Raw genomic sequence first — 19607 nt, 5'->3', positions numbered from 1 at the left:
ATGGAAACCAGGCTAGTTAAGGTCAAGTCACTGGCAGAGATTTAAGACACCTATTGAATAGATGGGAACTCTCCAAATACCCATTCCAGGTTGACTAAAGAAACTGGTTGCTTAGGCAAAACTCAAATAACGTATTTTCAATGTTGCCTTTATTGTATCTGCAGAAACAGAGTAGAGTATAGGTCTGATGCAGAAAGAAAAGACATCTGAAAACATCATGAGATCTGTAGAACATACATCTGCACAAAAAATTCAAAGATAACCTACGCTAAATCTAAAAAAATTCCTAAGCAAAACTTTACCTAATATGGAGTTAAAGATAACATACTCCATTATCTTTTCATCAAAACTATGTAAGTTTTTTCCCTTTTTTTTTTGTTAGTCTGGAAATTCCAGGCTAGAGATGATGTGAAAAGTGTGTCTACTTTATTTTGATGGACAAAGTTAGACCCATAATATGATCCCAACCATTGTCCACAGGGTAATTTTTGTACAAGAAGTTAGTTAAGATGGAAGAGCTTCTCTTGAAGCTTAACCCTATTTCTGTGAGAATTAAACAAGAAAAACAAAGAAAGGAAAGAGTAAGACAGTGAGTAAAAAAAATACAGCTTTAGTTTTGTTTTCAGTACTGACATTACTTTGCAATCTCAATCTTGGAGAAAGACATTCACAGCAAAGAGTCTGGCTCAACCATCACAAACCATGGCAAATATAAACCAATGTAAGTCTGTTTCACATTTTCTTGGGAGTCCATTTTTAGTCACAGATTTACATCAACATTACAGAAGACAGGAATTCCTGTTGATCAAGCCTGCATGCTTAAAAGGAAGGTTTAAAAAAAAAGAATAACAACTGTCAAATCATGCTGGGATAAGTTTGGTTTAATCTTAGGTCCAACAATTTGGTCTTATTTCCAATCCTGTACTACTGTTGTTCATGAGGCATTATCTTAACAAAATAACAAATCTTAACATCAGTGAGTAATACCAGTTCGTCTTTTAGATTTTAACAGTAGATGTATATTGAAAAAAGTCAGCTGAAGTTAGATCAGGTTGATCAAGACTTACTGGTTTGGATGTCATACAGGAAAGGAGCTGTACAACTGCATTGCCAAAAACAATGAAGTGAAACACGATTAAGGTTTTTTTTGGCAAGTATTTTACGGATGACTAGCAGGAACAAAAGAAGCTACCTTTTTTCAGCGTTCAGGATAACAATACCTCTTCCCTGGATATACAACTGTACAGAAATAGAGAATGGCCTTTTTCACTAGAGCAAAATTTTTAAACATTTACAAAAATGAAAAATTAATTGGAACTGCAAGTGAAGGGAACACAAGCTGCCCACTCAGCTGCCTTCAGGTTAATGAAAAACAAAGAAAAGATTTCTGCTCACACTTTTCTACCTTCTCAAAATAAAAACCATCAACTATTTTTATAGGATGCAGCTAACATCTGGACAGATGTTTTTTATGCACCCATAACAACACAATTACTTCAAGGTTATCTTTCCAAAGTATTTCTAAATTAGAAAGTACTTCATATAAAATCATCAAAATAGACTCTTCAAATTATGGTTCACTCTCACTATGTAATATACTACTTAGGTACTGGACAAACATTCTCACGAATGGAACAAAGACTTTTTTTTGTTTTTAAAGATAAACTAATTGGACTATTGGTTTACCTGTGGTTCCTATCTCAAAGCTTCTTGGCTGAGAATGGGTTTAATGATTACCTTTTATAACCTCTGTACTTAAGCTGCTGCTGCTTCTGCGTATTCTGGTTTCAGACATGGACATGTCTTGCTGTCTAACTGGCTGGTAAATCTAACGGGAGAAATAAATACACTATACAAAGATTCCTGGAGCCTGATTAACACCAAACAAATATAAATAAATAAGGTAAGTGAAAGTATGAATTGCGAAAAGACGATGATTAAAACATTCTGAATACAAGATTTTAAAGAGAGAAGTTGGGCACAAAGCTGTAAAAAAAATTAAGTGACCCAAGCCCTACATTCCTTACGTGGGCAATTTTCTATTGTAGCTTTAATCTTAAAAGTTGGATTCATGATGATTTCTTAAAAAAAAAAAAAAAATCTTTAATTCAGAACATAAACCGGATGTCTTTATAGCCCAAATATTTCTGAAGACCAGCAGTACTGAGATAGTTGTTCTGTCAATTTAAAATACTACAATTTTTGTAGCCAAGAATTACTGGATGCTACCCAAGTTGCTTAAACATGACGCATTCCTGAACTACTGCCTGTAAAACTGCAAAACGATCTTCAACATTCAGATTCTAGTACTTATAGCTGTACGGTCTGAGGAGAAAAGACTTCTGACTGAATCAACTTTTAAGAATCAGGACCCAACCTCATCAATTCCCTTCACTATCTCAGGTTGTATTTTATTCCAATACTATGGGAAACAAGGAAAATGCTTCCAACAATAACCACAAGCCTACATTTAAATTAGAAAACAAACGGCTCACATTCCAATTCTAAACGGAACAAAACGTTCAGTGGAAGACATTCACCCTGAGGCAACACGGAGAAGACTGGTGACTCTTTGAGGCAACGAGCCGCTAATTAGGCAATTACAGGAGACAACACTTGGTTTAGCAGATACTTGCATCTCCAAGGAATTAACAAGGCCTAATTTAACGAAGATGAGAAAGAAGGTCTCCTAGATAAGAACACAGACTAGCTTTTGGGAGACAGATTAAATCTGTCTGGACCTCTGGAGAAACTCGAAGGAGGGACGAGCTATAAAACCTAGATTGTTTCAGTAAGGAGATCCTCTCAGCTGAATGTAACCTGACACAGGAGACAAAGACATTCATAGGTGGGTACGAGGAAAATCCACAGCAAGTCAGATGGATGAGGTGAAGCGGACGATTTCATCTCCAAGCAGGTAATTAGATGGAAGTCATTTGCCTGTGAGCAAGTGTGTGTGTGTGTGTGTTTATGTTTTCTGGCAATAGTTAACTACACTATTTTGGACCCATATATATCAGCAAAACTCAAGCAAACACTAATATGCTAGACTGATATTTTGGTTTTTTTTCCTTAGAGATTTCAACAAGTAAACCAAATGGGTGAAGAAAGCTTGAGGAAAAGAAAAGGAGGGCACAATGGAAAAGAGGATGGACAATCCATTCATGAACCCCAAGCGACGAACCTACAAAAGCAGGCAAAACAACTTATTTTCCCCCTTCAGTCCGTGTGCGTGAGGGGCTGGCAGAGGGGGGTATCTGTGCACATGCATCATCGTACAAAAACGGCAGTTGTGTCCCAATTTAGCAGTGATGTACTAATATCTTGACGGTTGGTTTACATTTACATTGGTTACAGGAAACTGCTAATTACTAGTTAAATAGCTCTGATATAGACGCAATTAAAAGGTAAGAATACGTATTTTTTAAGTCTTTAAATTATTTTCCTATCTGATAACTTCAAAGTTGATCAAGTGAGACGATTCATAAACTTTACTGTTTATTTTCACATGTACTTCTCAGAGGCTGAAGTGGGCTGTTCAGCTCATTACTTCTGAAAGTTTGTTAGTGTTTATGGCCATACAATAGCCACTGGTACAGAAAAACAAGTGAAAATTTGTCTCCTCCAGAAAATTACGGATGCTTTAGAAAACAGACATGCCACTTGCTCTCAGGAGGGAGTAGAATTCCTCTTAAATTTTAGTAACCTGGAAGAAGATTCTCTATATGATTTTTGTTTGGTGCCAAGACTGGCAAAATACTGATATTATTAGACTAGCCATAATAGGAAAATTTAAATAGCCCATGCCACTGGTTTTTTACAAGACTTCTCAAGTTTTAGCAGTTTCATGTAACATGCAGGTCACTACAGTCAGGAGAAAATGATCTTTTCACCACCTAGCAGTATCAAGATAATTCCTGTGCACAAATACCTGAAAGCAAGGAGAGGAAAACAACTGCTTAAAGGGGGGGGGGGGACGGGGGACGACGACGGGGGGGGGACGGGGACGACCAACAAACCCCACTCCATCCGAGAAAGTAAATTTTTGAAGCTTAGAAAATTCAGAATTCCTCAAGTGCTTATAAAACAATTTCAGAGTTTAATCGAAGAGCAGAAAGAGGATGTTCACCCGTACAAGGTTAGATTTGAGACCCACATAATTCAAAGGATGGTTTATTAAAGCAAATACATGAGCAAAGTCCAAATAACTGTACTTTTGGAAACAGGAGGAGTATGCCACAGGGTGTGTATGCATCTTGGAAAGAAAAAAGAAACTTCACAAAGTTTAATATATTACTTAGTAAAAGCTGTATGTTGAAAGCTGAAAAAATAAATCAGTAATGGCAATTACTATAATTGTATTAAACCGAAAAATAATCACTGAATTATCAGAAATCACCAAAATATCTCCTTTTATTTCAAGGTGGGCCTCATCAGTGGAATCTGTATGATTGTTGGTACAATTATCGGCTCAGGTATCTTTGTTTCTCCAAAATCAGTTCTTGCCAACGTTGGAGCTGTGGGTCCTTGTTTAACCATCTGGGCAGCCTGTGGAATTCTTGCAACATTAGGTAAATAAGTCAACAAAGAATTTGAATCTTTCTATAAATCTCTGTATCTACTATTTCTGCATACTATCATTTTACAAATTGGCTAATAGCACCTAGACCAAAATCAGTCAGACCCTGACGAGTATAGCAGCATTCACGCAAAATTTAAAATATGTGCTGTTTATAAAAGATAAATTAAGTTTTTAAAATTGTAAAGCACATTTTTAGGTAATTTTGAAAGCAAGTTTTAGTTTTGCTTACTTCATCCACTAACTGTAATAAACAATACTTTTCTACTTAAATCACAGGCAAAATGTGAAAATTTACTGGCAGTGAGCTAGGTACTTCTGCTATTTTTCAACTTCTGTAATTGTGTAAATCTAATATTCTACCATCTGAAAATTTAGCACTAAGCACCTCAAAATATTTCAAGTAGTAAAACAAAAAGGAATTCTTTGGGCATTGTGTCAGGTACACAGCATACACAAAAAACCTTTAAGCAAAATGTCAGATACAGCAATAAATCTACAAGTACCACTGTACTTTAAAGCTGAGCTTAATAGACATTTTACTTCAAAATTGTGCAGCGAGTCTATTCTTTTTTCAAGCGTGTTATCATTTAGATGCTTCTTAGAGTGTTGGTTTCTTAAAAAGAAATCTAATATGAAACCAGAATGTTTGTACTTTATTTGCTGAAGTCTTAAACACAAATAGTAGCAAGTTCTGGACTGTAACTTAATAGTTTCAGTATTTTTTTTCAATTGCTCACAAGTAATTACGATTTTATTTTGCATATACAGTAAAATGCACTTAAACATGAAAAAAGTAATGAAGCGTTGTATATATCCATTTCCATAACTTTGCTACCTGTAAAAATAAGTGATAATCTGCTCTAGCCAGTCATACTTTAAGTGCATGAACTAAATAACCAATAGTAAGTGCTTTTCTTGTTATTCAGGGGCACTCTGTTTTGCCGAGCTTGGTACAATGATCACAAAATCCGGGGCAGAATATCCTTACCTTATGGAAGCATTTGGCCCAATTCCAGCATTTTTGTTTTCTTGGACAAGCTTACTTGTCACAAAACCCAGTTCATTTGCAATCATTTGCCTCAGCTTTGCGGAATATGCATCAGCTCCTTTTTATCCGGGTTGCGATCCACCCCAAGTTGTCATCAAGTGTCTTGCAGCAGCTGCCATTGGTAAGATTCATACTTTTTTTAAGACAGAGACAAGATCTGTAATTGCATAGTGATTTCCAATCAGCCCCATCAACGAATGCATTTCAGCACAGTAAGACTTCAGTAGGTTAATCTTCATGAAGACATCAGGAAGCGACCCTACACTGAAAACAGAAAACTTTGGAACACAGTACGACAAGTCCTTCCCACAATAACTAATTCAACAACATATAAAAAGGATAGGTTTAAAAATGGTTTGTTCCTAGTCTAAGTTTCTTTTATTCTTTACTAAGACAGATACAGCTGTGGAATGAATGCTTACGTCTAGCAGAAATGGAAGAAAAATTAAGTGTGGAGATAATATTTTTGTATTCATCAGAATGCTGTGCAACTTCAATATATGTTTTTCTTGTTAAAGATACTACCAAAATTAGTTTGTAAAACTGTTTTTCCTCACTTTCTGAAGTTATCCAAACATAATATGTTAAAAAACTATACCAATAATATAGACAAACAGTGGGAGGAAAAAGCAGTACAGTAAATAAGGGGGGGGAGGGAAGGTTTTAAGAGGCAACTTGTCTTTCAATTCTGACAGATTTAATGCAGAAATTCATAAATTTATTTCTTTTAGTGATAATTACAACAGTCAATTCACTGAGTGTGAAGCTGGGAAGCTACCTCCAGAATTTTCTCACAGCTGCTAAAATGATCATTGTCACAATCATTATTGTAAGTGGAATTGTTCTCCTTGCACAAGGTAATTAAATATACTTTACTTGCAAAAATTATTTTAGCTTCTGCTATGGCCATTAAAAAATTTCCCACTGACAGAAATGGCACAACAATAAAGCTCTCTTTATTCAGTGTTTTAGTTCAGATCTCTTGGGCAGTATGCTATTTTCCTTGAGAGAAGCGGGGTGGGTGGGAAATGCAACGCTACAGATCAAGTAATAAAAATTGGTATTAATTGATTTTAACAGTGAGATCTTTCAAAACATGAAACAGATGTTGGAATGTTTCTTCATCTAGTGGGGATGAAAGGAATTAATTTCAACACTGACCAGTAATCTACATCTTATTTGCAGGAAAAACTGAAAACTTTCAAGATTCTTTCAAGGACAGTAAAATTTCTGTTAGTTCTATCAGTTTGGCATTTTATAATGGACTCTGGGCATACGATGGATGGTAAGGTATCTTTACTAGCGTTAACAGTTACAGTTTAACAACCTTTAACTGGTTTACTCTCTTTCTGTAGAACTCAAAGATGTGATCCGAAAAACTTAACATCTGACTTGTTGTTAACAATCTCTTAATGAATTCTGGAAAAAGAACCCCAGTTTGATTAAAAAAAAAAACAAACAACCCCAAAACCCCCAATCCTCAAGTTGCTGTTTATTAGGGAAATAAAACTATACTAGATCCTGAAAGGGCTACTGCTTTGCTGCCGAAGGTGCTTAGACACTGTGGTAATGAAGAGAATATAATTCAGTTTAATTCCATTGCGTTAGGCAAAACAGCCTTCCCACAGCCCCTACAGGTTACCCCATCAAATTCCTGTGAAATATGTAGTGGTGTCTGAATAGCACAGGAGAACATTAAAAAACCATTAAGTATCAGAATTCATAAGGTTCAACTTTAACGTTTTTCCTTATTCAGTTTCATTTGGAATTAATGTAAGAACATTGAAGTCGTCTTCCCTGAGCAGCTTTCAATTTTAAATCTCCACATCTGTTTATCCATTATTATCTACCATGTTAGATTTAAGAAAACACTTACATTTGAAAATAATCACAGATATGGACGGATTTAGGTTTACATTTATGTTCTACATATAGCATTTATATTTAGTACTCAGAGAAGTGCTTTCCAGAATTATTTTTGTAAGAATAAACTTATGTACTGGTAGGAATATTTAATTTGATCTCTGCCACAGTCCAGAAAATAGTTTACACGTTTCACTTCCTGAAACTAAAGGGAACATTAGTTCCACAAATCTAATTATCAAGGTCTGATCCATTAATGCTATTCTTAAACGTTCAAACTATAAAAGTTTGCATATAGATGTGTATTTTGGAAGGAGTTAGGAATGTAAATCTTAACTTACGACAAAGCAAGTCCCATTTAGATGCTTAAAACTGAATTTAATTTTAAATAGATTACTCTTTCAGGTTCTATTTCCAAGCTTGAGTATCTCAACTCAGGTGTGTAAGTCTGCTAATTCAGACATTCACCTAGATTTTTTAAGGGGGCAGGGAAGTTGGTGCCTAAATAATTATTTCAATATGTAACTGCTAGGCACCAAAGTTTGAAAATTAGCCTGTTGAACTGTATATACCAACTCCTGAACTCCTGTATATACCAACACCAACATTTTCAGAAGTGGATGAGTAAAAATCTTGTTTCAATCTGGTTTACACGCTCTAGCAAAAATGAGTATTTGGAAATTATAATCCTGACAGGTGGGATCCTTAAAAAGATTTTCCTGCCAGTTTTCTAAACAGTATGACTTACAGAACAATTGTGAAATGTTAGCAGACTTGCTTCAGTCCTTGCAATGGGTACGCTTATGCTTTTATTTGAGAAGATTCAGATATTGCAAAGCTTGAAGGTCAAAGGCAATCTTGTAAATTTGAGATGTATGTCTGCCCAATTTTTGTTCTGTTATTCTGGGATGATTTATCCAAGAACTAAGACAAACTAAGACAATCTCATTTCAAAATCTCAGAGGTACTTCTCAAACTGTGAGGAAGAAAAGATAATGGAGGAAAAGATAGTGAATCAAGAGGCTGACATTTGGATAAGCTTACAGAGTTTTTTGTCCTGCAGTTTTACCACTTAAAGATTGGTTGTACCACCATTTTGGGGTTTTTTTTTTTGTTTTTCTTTTTGCTTGTTTAACCAAAATGGTAAAAAACAATAACACAAGAAATAACACCTGACTATAATATATTAGTATTCCAGCACCTGACTGCTAATAACATTGTATGCATGTCTTTCCTTCCAGGAATCAACTCAATTACATCACAGAAGAACTTAAAAATCCTTACAGGTAAAACTATGTAGGAAAACAGTGTTTCTAACGACAGAAATCAAACACTTAACATTTTTGTAGAAGCAGGCATGTATTTTGGTTTGGTTTTAAAAGTAATGGTTATTCAAGGTTTGAGCACTAATAGACTTATTAGCATTTATTACAGGCTTCATAAATTTGCATAAAGTTGTATTTTTCCTTTTTTAAAACCCTGATTTCCGTGGCTCTACAATAAAGAAATGTAAATACACCTAAAGTGCATAGGGGGAAAAGTAAGAGTCCACAGTTTTCTATGACAACTTTACCAGTGATATAGCAATGCTGATGGAGTCTTACTTTTGCATTCTTTAGAAATCTACCGCTATCTATAATTATTGGAATCCCCTTGGTTACAGTTTGTTACGTTCTGATAAACATTTCATATTTCACCGTAATGACTTCAACAGAACTCCTGCAGTCCCAGGCAGTTGCTGTGGTAAGCCACTTTATTTCATAATAGAGCATCTGAAGAAGGCTGTGTGCATTAGCGTAATGAGCAAAAAGGAACCTGTAATTTTTCTTAAGATACAATTAATTTCTGTCTCAGGTTCTTCCCCATTATCTACTGTAATTTCTTAATCAAAATTTATTTCAGTAATGCTTAAACAGTAGTTCTGTCATATCCCACGGGGGAAAAAAAAAAAAGCAAGTGAAAGTAATGTAGTCTTCAGCTAACATTTTGTAAACACTACAGCTCAGAGGTTGACTGTTTTCCAAAAGCACCAAAAAGACGGAAGGAAAAATAACATCCGACTGCTGCTTTGCCCTTTTCAGTGTTTCCAGTATTTCTGAGAAACAAGCACATGCAAAATGACAGTAGATCAAAGTTTGTCATTCTAGAGATAACATCAAGTAGTCCACAATTCACTTCTTCCTTACTCTTGCCTTTTTTCTTAATAAAGCTAAGAAATATCCTTTTTATGTTATTGCAAGACATCCTATTACAGACAAAATTAACGATTATACAAATTTCTAAAATCTTAACACACACATCTGTCCCTTCAGTTCCACTCAGTAAATTTTCCATGGAACGTTTGTCTCTGAAATAACTGTTGAGAGGTCATGCAGCAATTTTTCCTAATGTTTGTTTTTACGGAAAACAAACAGCATGTGACATGCATAGAAAGTGCAGTGTAGCACAGTGAAGTACACCAATATAGAAATACTTAAAAATGTTAAAAAAGGTAACATTTTAAAATGTAGAACTTCGGTGCATTTCAGCATCTTGTTTGCACCAAGAGGTACAGCAAGGTATATCAAGTTATATCTTAGAATGATAGAACAGTTTGGGTTGGAAGGGACCTTAAAGGTCATCTAGTCCACCCCCCTGCAGTGAGCAGGGATATCTTCAACTAGATCAGGTTGCTCAGAGCCCCGTCCAACCTGACCTTGAATGTTTCCAGGGATGGGGCATCTACCACCTCTCTGGGCAACCCGTTGCAGTGTTTCACCACCCTCATCATAAAAAATTTCTTCCTTTTATCTTGTTTAAGAACTAGTCTTCTTCAGCACACCACTAAACTTGTCATCTGTGAACACCACACATCAGCTAGCACTAAACTCAGACTAAATTAACAACAAAATCTCAGAACTGCCACTGAGCACTACAAAGGCAGCACAGCAAACAGCAAAAGGAGTGCACTGTATAAGATGTCTATACATCCGTAAGTAGACTTCTTACTTAGCACTAATGAGTGTCCCACTACTGGACAAAGAAAGAACATTGATGTTACACCTGTGCAAAACCAGAACTCTTTAAGCTTGACTTACTAAAAAGAGTTAACCACCCCCCAACTAAAAACCCCAATCCTACCTGTCAAAAAAGTTTTAATTCAAATTACAGTAGATCAATGTACCTACATTACACCTAAGCCATCCTGCAGTAACAACTAACACACTGTGGCACAGGTAAAAACGGAAGTGTAGTGAAAGACCGTAGGCAAGCTTGTCCTTTACTGGTTCACCCATAAGGCCTAGGTTGTCATGCTGTCGCTACTAGTGTTACTCCTTCTATATAGGTAGAAACCAGCTTGTATATGCGTGGCTCTCTGCTGCAATGCTATCTTTCTTTTTGTTTTGCAGACACATCCCCAAACCAGGTGTCTTTAACAGAATTTGATTTCTGTATATTCTTTACATCTGCCTCCCAATGTTTCCTACAGATGCTGCATCTCAAACACCACGATATTGTTCCACTCTTTATAGAGTGGTTCATGAATTAATCCAGGTCTTCATTTGGCAAAGCATTCTTTAATAACTACACAAATTATACAACATATGTTTTTATTGGTAGCATACCTTAGATCCCCATTTACTGTATTTTTAAAGAGGCTCCAACATTACTGACTATACCAAATGGTAGTTAAAATGACAAAAGTGATTCATTTTAAATCCCATATCCCAGACATTCGGAGATAGAGTCCTTTACCCAGCCTCTTGGATAGTTCCTCTCTTTGTGGCCTTTTCTACAATTGGATCTGCCAATGGGACCTGTTTTACTGCAGGCAGGTAAGCTCCCATTCTAAGTATCTTAAAATGAAAATTTTTAAAGGATGGAAAAATTTATGTATCTACACACAAAGATATAGAGATTCTTCTGATCCAAATATAAAAAGTGTAATTTAAAAGTACCTGCAAATCTAGCTATATTGTTTAATTTTCAAAAAGTAGTGGCTCTGCAAGTTTGAAAAATTAGAAAATAAGGTCTCTTATTCTTAATTCAAAGCAGGTATAGCACAAAAGGTTTTTTTCACCTCTCATCAAGTTTAAAACTAAGAATTAAACAGTTAAAAAAATTACCAGTAAGAACACAACTACACCAGTAATGATAAAGATAAAAATCGGAAAGAGAACCTATTCCTTTATCAGTTGTCCAATGCTTCCCTTTACTATTTTAAAATATTTTAAATTTCAAATCCATCTGAATATGATAGGCTATAAAGACCAATTTTTTTGACAGAAGGTTGTCAATGTAGCTTTTTAATATGAAGCAAATTAAAAATGAAACATTTAATTAAAAGGGACACAGTAGCTCACTTTTTTTTCCCCAAAATAATTTTAAATTAAATGTGCAAACTAATGATTCTGAAATTGGTTGCAAGTTCACTACTTTAATACTGGTTCAGAATTAGTTTCAAGTTCACTGCTTTAATACTGGTTAGTTCCCTTATTTCAGTTTACTACAATATTCTTTAAATCCCATTGCATATCAAAGGAAATACTGATGAAATTATAGTCAGATGTAGCCACACAATAAAACAAACTTGAAAATGAATGGTACTCTTTTTTTTTTTTAAATAATAATGCCACTTCAAATCTAGGTGCCACACTAACTAGATTGCCTTGTTTTTGTTTTGTCAGACTTGTTTACGTTGCAGGTCGTGAAGGGCACATGCTAAAGGTGCTATCTTATGTTAGTGTTAAGCATTTAACACCAGCACCTGCTATCATATTTTATGTAAGTATATATTCTAAGTACAGAAAAATTATCAACAAAAATTCTCCAGTAGTACATGCTTCCGCAATTTCTTACCAGCAGTCTTGACACGTATCTTTGACTATCTAGACAAGAAAATTGCTAAATACACATTAGGAAAAAAGACTATATAAACCCCCCCAGTTTCTCAGTTTGAACAGTTTCACTCCAGAACTCGATTTTAAAATCTAAATGTTTTTAAGAATCCACAGCATGAAAACAAAATTAAAAAATTAAATGAATGATTAATATTAGGCAAATCCTTTATTTCACAGGATGCCTGAAAGAAAGCTATCACTACCCTACTTCGTCCCTGTAAGAATGCATTTACATCTCACTAAAGACAATTCTATTCAGTAATACATTTTAAAATAAATCTAGAATATCTTGTTATTTTTATATACTTTACCCATTTATCTTAACTTCAAGGTAAAACAAGATACATTCAAAATTCCATTGCTCTGTCGACTCCCAGTAACTTTAATAACCTAAAAATATATTTAGTATCTTCACTTCCTCCAAGATACGCAGTCAACAACACAACAGATTAATGCATACAATTTGTAAGTCTTTTGGCTTAAAATGGAATTAAGATTGCACACAAAAATAAACACATGTTGGCAGGATGTGGACACTGTCTTTAAAGGTGCTGCAATACACTTAAAAGTTTAAGCAAAATCATTCACAGATCACACTCTGGAATACCGTAAACATACGCCCATATTGATACATAAGTAAAATTCAGCCTCCTTTTATAATAGACTATACTAATTTTTGTTTTCATTTTTAGGGGGCCATTGCTATTATTTACATTATCCCTGGTGACATTGACACACTCATAAATTATTTTAGTTTCGCAGTCTGGATATTTTATGGTTTAACCGTACTTGCACTCATTGTTATGAGGTTTACAAGAAAGGAACTCAGGAGACCAATCAGGGTAAGTTCAGCATTCAGTATGGCTTTTACTTCACTCCCATAAATAGTGAAACAGGAACTCATCCTAAATATTTGGATACTTAAACAACCTCAGGCAGACTGCTCCTTGTTTGTTTGGGTTTTCCCCCCCTTACCTGAAACCTAGCCATTTATTTGTAGTTCTTCTCTTTGTTCCAGTTTTGCACTAGGACAAAGCTCCTAAGGGCTGGGAAAAGATTACACAATGTTTATTTTTACTTGCACAGACTACAGGCACAAGCCACATTTTCAGGGCTGGGAAACCGCAGTCAGCAGACTACCACTGAAAGAGTACCCAAAATAAGACCCCAGGTCATTGCACTGGAGTCAGGTCCCAGTTTCATTAAAATGCAAATTTTAACACTGCAATTTGCAATATCTTTCAACTGCCCCATCTAATTCCAGACTGTATAAGACAATGAAAATATTCTTCTTTCATATATGCAATTTCTGTAAGAATAGCAGAAGAATGAACAAGTGATGTTGTGCTTTGTATCTTGCAGATACCCATCATCATTCCAGTCATAGTGACGTTAGTCTCCATTTTACTGGTACTGGCACCAATCATCAGTGCACCTGAATTGGCCTATTTGTACTGTGTTTTATTTATGCTTAGCGGACTTATATTTTATGTACTTTTCGTTCATTTTAAATTCAGCTGGCCCCAAAAAATATCAAGTAAGTATACCTCAGACAGACAGCTCCAAATTCAACAGAACATTGCTAAGCTTTAAAGTAATTACTGTAATGAAACTCATTATATGGTCCATCCCATCTAAATCACATGAGCAGGACGTAAAGGGAGACAATCTTCCAGACATATAGTGAGGGGCATATAGTGAGCTTTACTAAAGATTGTATTTTACTCCTTCCTGTGAAAAAAAGTGATATCTGACTTCAGGAAAAATGAAACTTAATTCACAAAAAAAGCAATACATCACTGTAGTAGTACAAAGAAACTAACTTTTAAAATGAACATAAATATTTTATCTGGAAAGTTAGTTTTTCGATTGTTCATATTTCAAAACATTGTTTTAGCCATTAACTTAAGATTAGCAGACATACAGTCTTACACCACAAAATACTCTGCTTTTAGCTCAGGTTATCAATTTTGCTATACTTACTAAAGAAAATGTCAACAGCATTAAGATCAAAATTAATCACAATGCTGCTGGGTAAAGTGAAAGCTGCAAGAACCCAGTGTGACCATTTATAAAATGATTTTGCATCGTCTCGAGAAACTCTTTGCAACTATCTCAGGGAAAACAGGATACACAGATATTTCTAAAAGGGAAAATGGAACCAGCTGAAGAACACAGAATGGACAGAATTAGTAGTTCTACAGACATTTAAAAAAAAAAAATCCATCACTTGTCTCTCCTGCCCCTGGGATTATTAAATATTATGTAATTATGCAATTAGAAGCATTGTACTCTACTAAGAGCAAGTTTAGAAATCCTGGAATGTTGTAGCTTGGATCTTAAGATTGTTCTTATTTCCCACCCCCTATTTTTTAAGTTTGAGATATGAATACAGAAAAGACAGACAACTACTCACAAGGATAATTTTCTCACTTAGAAAAATAGTATAAGTCTGAACATAAATACTGTTCTCTCATAAAGTCTCTAACAATAACTTTTTTTCCTCAGAGCCCATCACCATGCATCTTCAGATGCTTTTGGAAGTTGTTCCAGCAGAGGAAGTTATTGAGTAAAATATTTTGTATGTACCAGGTTGTTTTTAAGTGCTATACTGGTTGAAGGACATTCAATTTAGTTTGGCACACATTTATACTTTTTAAATTGTTATGTTCATACTGGTGTATTATTTTTGCAACACTTTAGTACTTGAAAAATGCTAAATATGTAAGAATAAAAGTTTTCTGAGCCAGATTACTGTGTCCCACAGAGCTGTTTTCATTGTTTGCTAATACGTTACAATATCTTGTTTTCTGCATTTAAAAAATTGCTCAAAATAAACAAGAGGTACTTTTCAATTATGAAGATGGCAAAACTTACCAGCAGCACTGTCAAGATGCTTTTGATCACACCACTGAAAGAACGAAGCAGATATCATTTACGGCATCACATTCAACAGGCCACGCAAAAAGGACAGAAATAACGTAAAACCAGACTAAGTCCATTCTCAGTTTCTCAGACCAAACACTAGCTATCAACAAATTAAAGACAGGAAGTGGGAATCAAGTAAAAATGGAAAGCACAGTTGACAGGAAGAGGCTGATTATTATTTTTAATTAAAATAAGATAATCAAAGCTTAATTTCTCAGCTATCTGCGTTTTCTCCAAAACCATCCAAGTTCTAGAACAGCAAATAAATGCCACAGAAATTATCCTCAGCATGAATATAACTTTACAGAGGTAACTTCATCAACACTCCATTTGGTAGCTGCTTAAAATAAAATACAAAAAATAGATACACTACAATAACATAAGACGTAAGCAGCTTTTTATTCCCTTGCCCAAGAAACTTAAGGATTCTCGGTAACATTCTTTACTAATATATTCCCTCAGTGCAAATGGATAAAGGAAGGAATTTTATCAAGTCACTTGTCAATATGTTAAGGTGATTAATTTGAGAAAGACTTTATACTGAAACCACAAGTCCTCTCAACAACTCTTAAGCACATTCATCCTAAATATATAACACAAGAATATTAAGCAACTGGCGTAAGATCATAAGTTCATACTAACTAGCCTAGCAAATCCAACTCAAGAAGCTATTTCTATCATCCTGCAGCTACAAAGAAATAAATAAAATTTAAGTGCCTATATAGTTCATTTAGCAGCTACCTACATAGAAAAGCAATCCCAAAGGTACATATAAAAGTGATGGGTTCTGATTAATTTGAAGGTGATTTTGTGATTATAGTCAGATCCATGAAAATATCAGCTCCATGTGCAATCAGGGTAAAACAAGTAAAAAGAAGGTTAAGAATGACTAAGGAAGTCAATGGAGAGCAAAACAAAATTGTAATTATGTCATTACATACGAAGTGCCTACTTGCCACAGTGTTTTGTCCCAGTCACACTAATACAACTGCTGTTCCCCTATCCCAGTTGATATACACATCACTTCAAACAGAAGAACTATAAGGTTCAGGGAAAGATCAAAGGAACAGAGTAATTCCTTATACAAAAATACTATCTACTACAATTTTGAAGGCTGAAATAGAGACACCCAACTGGGGGAAAAAAGGTGACAGAGGACCATAGTGACAAGAAAATGGGAAAAGCAAGCTATCTGTTCCTATTACACTTTGAGGGTACAGGATGTCAAGCAGACAGAGCAGGGATGGCTTAAAAAACACAGGAAAAAGAAAAATCTTTCTTCACAAAATATGTTGTTTGACTACTGACTTCCTTAGTGCAGGAGAAATGTTAGAAGTTGACGTAGATTCCAAAATTCAACTGAACTAATTTTCAAGTAAGAACTCCACAGAAAACCTCTTCCTCATGAAGACCCTGATCAAAAATTGCTTGAGGCCAAGAGAATATTCTTGGAATGTACTGCTACATTTTTTACACTGTTCTTTATAAACTGGCTCTTGGCGGCTGCTAAGAATGTATGGCTAAAACCAGCTTTTGCTTCTACCTTATATTAAGATGTCTTACTTTTCAAACAAAATTACAGATAATTTGTGTCTATTAAATAACCCACTAGATTTATCTACCAGCAGAAAAATTGCCTTACGTTATATTTAGATATCAGACAAGTCAAAGAAGAACAAAACACATGAAGGAAAACATCCTGCCCAATCACTCTTTTCAATTGAGTCTTCAATTTCACAATGCAGAGCAAGACCAAAATACAGTTACATTAGTTATTTCCTTAAGTAGTTTTACAACAATTACAGCTTTGAAAGTACCTGTACTCAGGTGAAGGTTATAATTAAGCTCAGTTATAGTCAGGTTCCCAACAGCACTAATTTTTTTACCATACATTAATAATTCCAACTGTTTCTGTCATACAGCAGTTTTCCACTGGCATCATCAATATTCTTAAATATTCAGAAAGACGCAGCTTTATTATATGCTAATACTAGAAAAATTGTAGCTGTCAGTGTAAACATATTAATACAGCCCTCCTCCCACTCTTGAAGTAAAGACATCCCAATGTTTCTTGAAAGAATAATCCCCAACAAGCAAGTATATTCTTCCCAGTCAAGAATACAACAAAATTTTAGGCTTCTTAAAATACATCTGTACAGTTAAGTCTCTATTCTAAATCACCATACAGTTATGTTGGGGAAACTAGTGTGCTTTAAAATCTAGAGATGCAAAGAGATCTATACCAGATTCATTTATTATAAATATCTTTTACATTATTACTTCATTGCAAGGTGTTCTGGATGTGCAAAAATTTAGCAGTGAAAAATTATTTACTGAAAAATAGTATATTAAAAGGCAAAGCCTTAGGGCTAAACAGACAAGATTTTATTGTTCATTTGCAAAGGAGAAAAGAGTTTTAGATAAGTGAGGGGGAATGAAATAAGCATTCATGAAAAGTGAAAATGACAAACTGAAAACAAATACTGAATCTACTATCACAGCGCTCGTTCCACAAAAGCTGTACAGCAGTTAGTTACTACAATGAGCTGCACTGTACAGTATTTCATACCAAGTCAATGTATTTCCAATCAAGTAACAAAAATTGCCATTGGAGTTGAGGCATCATTTCTTGATGCAGAACTGACAATGTGATGACTGCCAACAAACGGATACTGTATGAATGTGAGGGATATGGTAGAAACAATTGACAGATGATCAGCATTTGTGAAACTTAATTACTATTGCTAACACAGCAAAGTCACTCAGATAAGTAAATTAGAAGCTCTGTAATTACTAATAAATTCAACTGCTTCACAACCCAAGTTTAATCTTTAGATTTTACTGTTTGGATAGCACATGTACATATGTGCACATCATCATTAAAGCCAACAATTTTAAAGTGAAGGCACTGGAAAACATATATATTGTTCTTCTATAGAGTATTTCTTCAGATTTTCAGCACCCAGAGGTAAGGACTTTGTTCACTATTTTCCTCCTAAAATTAAGGACAGTTCTGCAACTTATATGTTTAGTTTTATCAATTTTAGTGGAAATACTCATGCAAGAGACACTATTTTGAAGCATAATTCTTATCAGAGGAAAAAGATCTGTCTCCAAATTACTCATCACTTTCTGTTCCACTGTCTTCTGAAGAGTCAACCAATTCTTCAGTTACTGCAGCAGTGCAATACAATTTTTTAGTACCTAGAAGTAATTAACAAAGTGTAACATTTATAAAGAAAAAACAAGAGCTTCAGAACAAATATGTGGTAGTATTAACATAAACCAAAAACCAAAACAACAAAAAACCCTCACTTTAGACTAAAAACTAGACCAAAACACTAAAAACTATTTCAAACTTTTGTTTGTCTGTGCTATTCCGATAGCAAACTATAGGCAGCAGGGTATTTTTCTATTAGAGGTCCTCTCCCCTGTTTTCAGAGAATTTGAGCAAGCCAGAGAATTTCAGATAAAGCCTATTCAAAAATGAGGAAGCTAGTAATTTTATGCATTATAAACACCGACTCGTTCATTACTTACCAACTGGAAAAGGGCTTTTATGTTCAAAATCTTCCCAGTGTTCAAAATCGAAAGACACGTGAGGATTCTGTTGACAAAAACATTGAAATATCTGCACTGACGCACAGTGAATACGTTCAGAACATTCAGTAATTCTCAAATTAATTTCCACTTCACCTTGTTCTTCAATAATTTGCACCATGCTCCTTTTTTCTCTTTCGCGAGAACAATAATAGCCTCTTTATCCTTAATCACACACGTAGACTTTTCTGCAAGTATATATTGATGCAGCTCCATGTCAGCCAAATAAAGTTTGTCTCCTGAACAAGCACTACATCACAAAAAAGTTTAAAAAAATTAAATGCAAGCTGACAGTCAAATGTTATGTTTATTTTACTTAAATTTCTTAAACCTACCTGAAAACGACCTTCTCTTTAGAGAATTCACATTTACAGTCAGCTACACTTGCTATTTTTACCTTCACTGTAACAGTCTCTTCATTTTGAAACCATTTTATTTCTGGATAAAAGCTAAAATAAAGAAAGTTTAATTGGATTTTTTCCAACGGAAAAAAACCCCGAGTTTTAGACAAGCTGTCTCATATACAGCCAGAATTTTCCCATTTAGTTACAAACCAGCTGAGTTTCAGCATCTGTAGTTGTACTCAACCATAATAATTGACACTGAATAGCAGTGTCAGGAAAGCACGTGATAGATGTCAGCCAAGCTTTCCATAGAAGCACTGCGATCTCAGTCTTTGAAGGAGAGACACTCCATGAAATTTGAT

At 34.8% G+C, this 19607-nt stretch overlaps 2 protein-coding genes across 2 annotated transcripts in view; one reads left to right on the top strand and one right to left on the bottom strand.

Moving 5' to 3' along the window:
• The first annotated feature begins 3036 nt into the window (after positions 1 to 3036).
• On the top strand, positions 3037 to 14993 carry SLC7A9 (solute carrier family 7 member 9). The gene is made up of 12 exons (XM_075161333.1): positions 3037 to 3196; positions 4424 to 4571; positions 5509 to 5751; positions 6362 to 6487; positions 6816 to 6915; positions 8735 to 8779; positions 9113 to 9236; positions 11205 to 11308; positions 12161 to 12257; positions 13066 to 13215; positions 13736 to 13910; positions 14882 to 14993. The coding sequence occupies exons 1-12, from the start codon at positions 3098 to 3100 to the stop codon at positions 14944 to 14946; spliced, it is 1476 nt and encodes a 491-aa protein (XP_075017434.1). The 5' UTR covers positions 3037 to 3097; the 3' UTR covers positions 14947 to 14993.
• Positions 14994 to 17074: 2081 nt separating this feature from the next.
• TDRD12 (tudor domain containing 12) overlaps positions 17075 to 19607 on the bottom strand; it is a 37309-nt gene continuing 34776 nt past the window's right edge. The window contains 4 exon segments of the mRNA XM_075161332.1: positions 17075 to 18505; positions 18842 to 18908; positions 18998 to 19151; positions 19237 to 19350. Of these exon segments, the coding sequence (XP_075017433.1) occupies positions 18420 to 18505; positions 18842 to 18908; positions 18998 to 19151; positions 19237 to 19350 (421 nt within the window). The 3' untranslated portion in view covers positions 17075 to 18419.

This window comes from Calonectris borealis, chromosome 12 (assembly GCF_964195595.1).
Source record: "Calonectris borealis chromosome 12, bCalBor7.hap1.2, whole genome shotgun sequence".
In the NCBI taxonomy this organism is placed as follows: Eukaryota; Metazoa; Chordata; class Aves; order Procellariiformes; family Procellariidae; genus Calonectris; species Calonectris borealis.
The sequence above is the reverse complement of the archived record's forward strand: the minus strand, read 5'-3'. Positions and strand labels throughout refer to the sequence as shown.

What these genes read in the sequence shown, in the direction of transcription:
- SLC7A9 (XM_075161333.1), top strand. Translation starts at nt 3,098, where the DNA reads ATGGGTGAAGAAAGCTTGAGGAAAAGAAAAGGAGGGCACAATGGAAAA. An exon ending in TCTTGCAGCAGCTGCCATTG is followed by an intron (nt 5,752 to 6,361) that starts GTAAGATTCATA and finishes TATTTCTTTTAG; the next exon opens with TGATAATTACAACAGTCAAT. An exon ending in CTCTGGGCATACGATGGATG is followed by an intron (nt 6,916 to 8,734) that starts GTAAGGTATCTT and finishes CTTTCCTTCCAG; the next exon opens with GAATCAACTCAATTACATCA.